General features: G+C 38.4%; 1 protein-coding gene across 1 annotated transcript in view; it reads right to left on the bottom strand.

Annotated features, from left to right (window-relative positions):
* Positions 1-2,399, bottom strand: part of shisa9b (shisa family member 9b) — a 31,814-nt gene extending 29,415 nt beyond the window's left edge. Inside the window, exon 1 of the mRNA XM_016513551.1 lies at positions 1,774-2,399. Within this exon, the coding sequence (XP_016369037.1) occupies positions 1,774-2,399 (626 nt within the window). The remainder of the gene's footprint in view (positions 1-1,773) is intronic.
* Positions 2,400-4,715: the final 2,316 nt, after the last annotated feature.

Here is a 4,715-nt window from a genome sequence, read left to right as displayed (position 1 = left end):
CGCATAAAAGTGAAACTCCGCCTATGATTGTGCTGTTACTCCTTTCGAGCCGAAGTTCACACAATTGGGTGTTATTTATGGGGAGTAGAATTATTTATTTATTTCAATGAATGCAATCGATTAAATATCATAATATTTAGGCTATAATATTATAAATCAGGTTGGTTTGTATTGCTGACCTAATATGTAAATGATATGCGTGCGGCCCGCGAGACTTGCACTTGGACCATAGTGCGGCCCGGTGGAAAAATAGGTTGAGAACCACTGCATTAAACTATCATGAAAATCATTAAAATGGTCAGCATGGTGGAATATTCAAAAGGCACTATATTAAAAGGGTGTAAATAGCTGGTTGTGGGTGGTGGGTGGGACACTATGGCACATATGAGTTTTGATTGTGTGTACGGGTTAGTCTAAATAGAGTGAAAGGTCAGTGCACAAACAGAATGTCCTTGAAATATTAGCGTCATTAGACACAGATCAGTGTCCATTATCCTATTAATGTCATGGACACCTCTCTACCGATGTTTAGATGAGTGAGCGTACGTGAACGTTCGTTTGTTTGGAGTAGAAGCTTTTATAGACAAAATATGTGCTTCACCATGGAGATAATTAGAGACTTACGGAGATGCTGATGAATGTTTAAAACACTGCTGATCAACAGATGAATTAGACCTGAATGCTAGTCAGTTTTTTTGTTTGTTTGTTTTTTTGTAGTACATCTGCTTTCAGCTCCCTCTGATTATCTGCAATTTATCCAGAGTCTTCAGGGGAAAACATGTCTGGTCTTTAGTTTTTATTGAAAGAAAGAAAAAAAGCTACTTTGTACATTCCACCACTTAAATAGGCCTACTAAACCTTGAACCTCAAATAAATACCTGTCTGTGAAACTAAAGGAGCATATTCTGTGCTTCTGTTGGCTACATGTCAGTGTTGTAGACTGCCTGAGTGATAAATAGATAGACAGGAAAATGAAGCCAGTAGAAGTTAGAAAAACTAGCACAAGGTCATGGTGATAGAGTTGTGTCAGTGTAATCCTTGAAAGCCTTGAGCTATGCTGAATGACATCCCAGAGGAAAACTGTCTTGTTTTGAGGTTGCTCGTTGATAGCTCGTTGATTGGAAGCATTCTCATTTCTATTTCATATTGATATCAATGTAAACGAAACAAAATAAACAAATCTCATTAAGACGGAATAAAAATAGATACAAATGAGGTCATTATTGACCTATATAGTGAGATTTTACAGCTAAATCAATGCAAACAGCATATCTCAGATTTTTCAGGAAGGCTGTCATGACAAGTATTTGAGTCCATAATGAAACATTTGAATGCAGACTTTAGGTATCTTGCAAACTGAAGGACTGTTTGTGACATTGTAAGATAATTTCTGAAACTCTGGAGTGGAAACATGCAAACGACTTAAGTAAACATCTCCATTTGCTTTCTGTTTAATCACATTGTTCATCACATTGTTGTCTACAAGAAACACATACTGAGATATTAAGGAGATCTCATTTGTATCGTTTTATTCCCTGTGGAATAAACTGCTCATCTCTACAATTTACAACAACTTCTAGAAAGGATAAATAAAAATAGACACAATTACATATACATATAGATATGTAAAATAGCATATATATTTGGTTTTGGAAGTTTTTTTTTTAAATCCCAATTTCTTTCATTCCTATGGGATAAAATCAGCTCCACAACAATCACGCAGACAATTTACAACAGCGTTTGAACTTGAACTTGTAAACACAAGTCACTTACCTCGACATGTTCTCTCTGTGAGGTCGATGCGCCTTCTCCAAGCCAAGTTTGGTGAATATCCCAACCAGCGCCATGATAGCAACTACTCCACATATGATATACACAATCAAATTTGTTTTATCCTTAGTCGGATCGTGTTGGTCCATCATCTTCGGCGGTGGCCTGCCTGTCATGGACCACGGCGGGGTGTCGTAGTTTTTGCAGGTGGTCTGATCTAATCTGGAGTTCTTAAACTCGCAGCAGAACCTGAAGCCACAGGTCCCGCAACAGTACAGGTAGCTACCCGTCCGGCACACGAACGGAGGATCCCACTGACCCATCACATCATAATAGCCCCGACACCTGTCCTCCGTGTGAGGGGTCTCAGAGAGACCGCTTTCCCCGTCTCTGGAGTCGTTGGACCCGGACGCCGTCACCAAACCATCCAGGTTTTTCCCAGGCTCTCCTTCCGCGTCGCACACAAGAACTTTCATCAAAAAGTAACCCAGTAGTAAGCCAGTTCTTTTCATCCTGCGCTCTTCTCTCCTCTTCTTTGCCACGGCTAATCGGACGCTGAAAAATAGAGTTGGGTATCTTTTGTCATGAAGTGTCAGGACGCATATCTCCATCAAGAACATCACCGCCATTCGAGTTGATGCTCATTTTTGAGGATACTTGAGCGCCACGGTTGGTTTATGTAAAGCAAGTGTTCGAATATATATATGTGGAGATTTCTATCGTTCCAAGTGTGGCATTGCAATAAACACTACTGTGTTTTGTCTACTATTTTAGCCTATCCTAAACACCAGCGGTCTTGCGCACTCTGGTGCGTGGAGCGTCTGGAGCGCAATGAGCAGCGCTTGAACAGAGCGCTGAGTGAGACTGAATGCGTAATGATGAGAGGGAGGAGGGGAGAGACCCAAGTATGGGCAACAAAAGGATTGAGAGAGAGAGAGAGAGAGAGAGAGAGAGAGAGAGATGTGCCCATCGATATCAAGTCCTGTAATTCTCACATAAAGAACATGTTGCACGCCTTTATGCCTTTAAAGGGAATCGACTAATAAAAAATAAATAAATAAATAAATACAAATAAAAAATAGGTTGCAACTGAACTGAAATGGAAAGCTGTTGGTAGGGTAACACTTTTTATCTATGCTAAAATGTATGAAACCTATAGGATTGTATTTAAAAATATATATTTTAATAAGACCCCACGCCCCCTGCTTTTGTTTCGGCTTTCTTGAGGGGGGTTCAGTGATTTAATTTCACGCTGCAACATTATAAATTTGGAGTGACGTTCAATGAGCGTTCACACTGTGTTTGGCAGCGACAAAGCGACTTGATAGTATATTTTCAATAACAGTTGGTGAATTCCAGCGACACGAGTGACAGACACCATAGTGATGAAAGTTGAGCAGAAATCAACTTTATGCAAATGAGAAGAAACGTGATGCAGCGACTTTCAATGGGAGTGCAAAGTTGGACTCAGAGTTGGAACACCAACCAAAAAGCAACAGCACAGCAACCCTATGAACTGCAGTTAAGGAAAGGTAAACAGAGGCACAGTGGGCCTGTTTATTGATATATTGGTGTTGATATTTTAAAATCTTCCAAGATTTTGGAAGTTGGTATATAAAATCAGTGGAGAGTGCTGAAAGGATGTGTCTGGTGAATTTATTTTCACCTAATCATCTCTGTGTAGGCTCTGGGTTTGGTGATAGTAGCATTTTAATAACATGGATGTAAAACTGTCAGAATTAAGTAATTAAAACTGGATCAAAACATATATAAAATAAATTAAACTGGATTAAAATATGTGAATATATGATTGCATCAGCACAGGTTGTTCATACAGTTGTCAAAGTTGACACTTTCGTCATATTGCATGGTGTTTATAATCATGTATTTAGAGATTATAGCATATTTAATATGAAATGATATATGCAAACACTTGCTAATATAACTTCTCCCACCTCAGCCTAATTTTTATCCCAAAATAGTGGATTAGGTGGAATAAGTTCATTAAAGGCGTTTTTTCTTCTTCTTCTTCTTTTTGTGGTTTGTGAATTTGTTCATCTGTCGTACAATGTTTTCTGTAGGCATTTAGTGAGTAATTCTGGGAATTGTGAGCACATTTACCGAAGCTCTACTACCTAACTAAATCAAATGATTAGTCAAAAAGTCAATTTAGTTGCCAGTTACAGTTGATTACACAATTAAAATTCAAACCCCAGACAGGCTTACATATCTCAAGAGAGATAATATAAATCAATTTTATTGTGTTATATTCTGGATTAATCCCTTGTTTTGTATAGTCTGCATTTACAAAATTATACCGGTCCTTATGGGCATTTGGCATGGCAAACAAGACCTCCGCTCAGAATAAGCTAATTATATACTGATGCAGATGAATGAGCAATCTGCATTGTTTGTCTTTGAGAGGACAAATAAACCTGCCTAAGGTGGCAGAAATTGTAACCTATGAAAGGAAAAAGAATCACTAATGCAACTAGATAAAATAAGGGTTTTGGAATATTCATGTTCTGAGCAAATTCATAAAACCTTATGAAAACAGCAGATCTGTTGCAGGAATGAGGGTTATCAGAATGCACGAGTCAATGAGGCCACACGTAAAGTACTTGATAGACACTAAGGGATCACTTGGTCTTGTTATTGCCATGGTAACCAGGTGCATAATGGCCTAATTTCATTTTCCAGGTCCTATTGACTTAGTAGAGTGATTTTCTAAACACACAGAAAGTCAGGGAAAAGTGCCATCTTTCTATTTTTTTCCAACCTTTTTTTTTTTCTTCAACAGCATGATGCTTTAAGTTAAAGGACAGCTGAAGCTGAATGACGGTTTGTGCAAGAGATGCACACCATTGTTTAAAGGTCAATACGTAGTAGAATTATTTAATTTTTTCTGTTGTGGATCCCAGGAGATTATTTCTTTGTGGAGAGCA

Source organism: Sinocyclocheilus rhinocerous, unplaced genomic scaffold, assembly GCF_001515625.1.
Source record: "Sinocyclocheilus rhinocerous isolate Xijiao unplaced genomic scaffold, SAMN03320098_v1.1 scaffold5223, whole genome shotgun sequence".
NCBI classification, from domain to species: domain Eukaryota; kingdom Metazoa; phylum Chordata; class Actinopteri; order Cypriniformes; family Cyprinidae; genus Sinocyclocheilus; species Sinocyclocheilus rhinocerous.
This window is presented reverse-complemented; position numbering and strand designations above follow the sequence as displayed.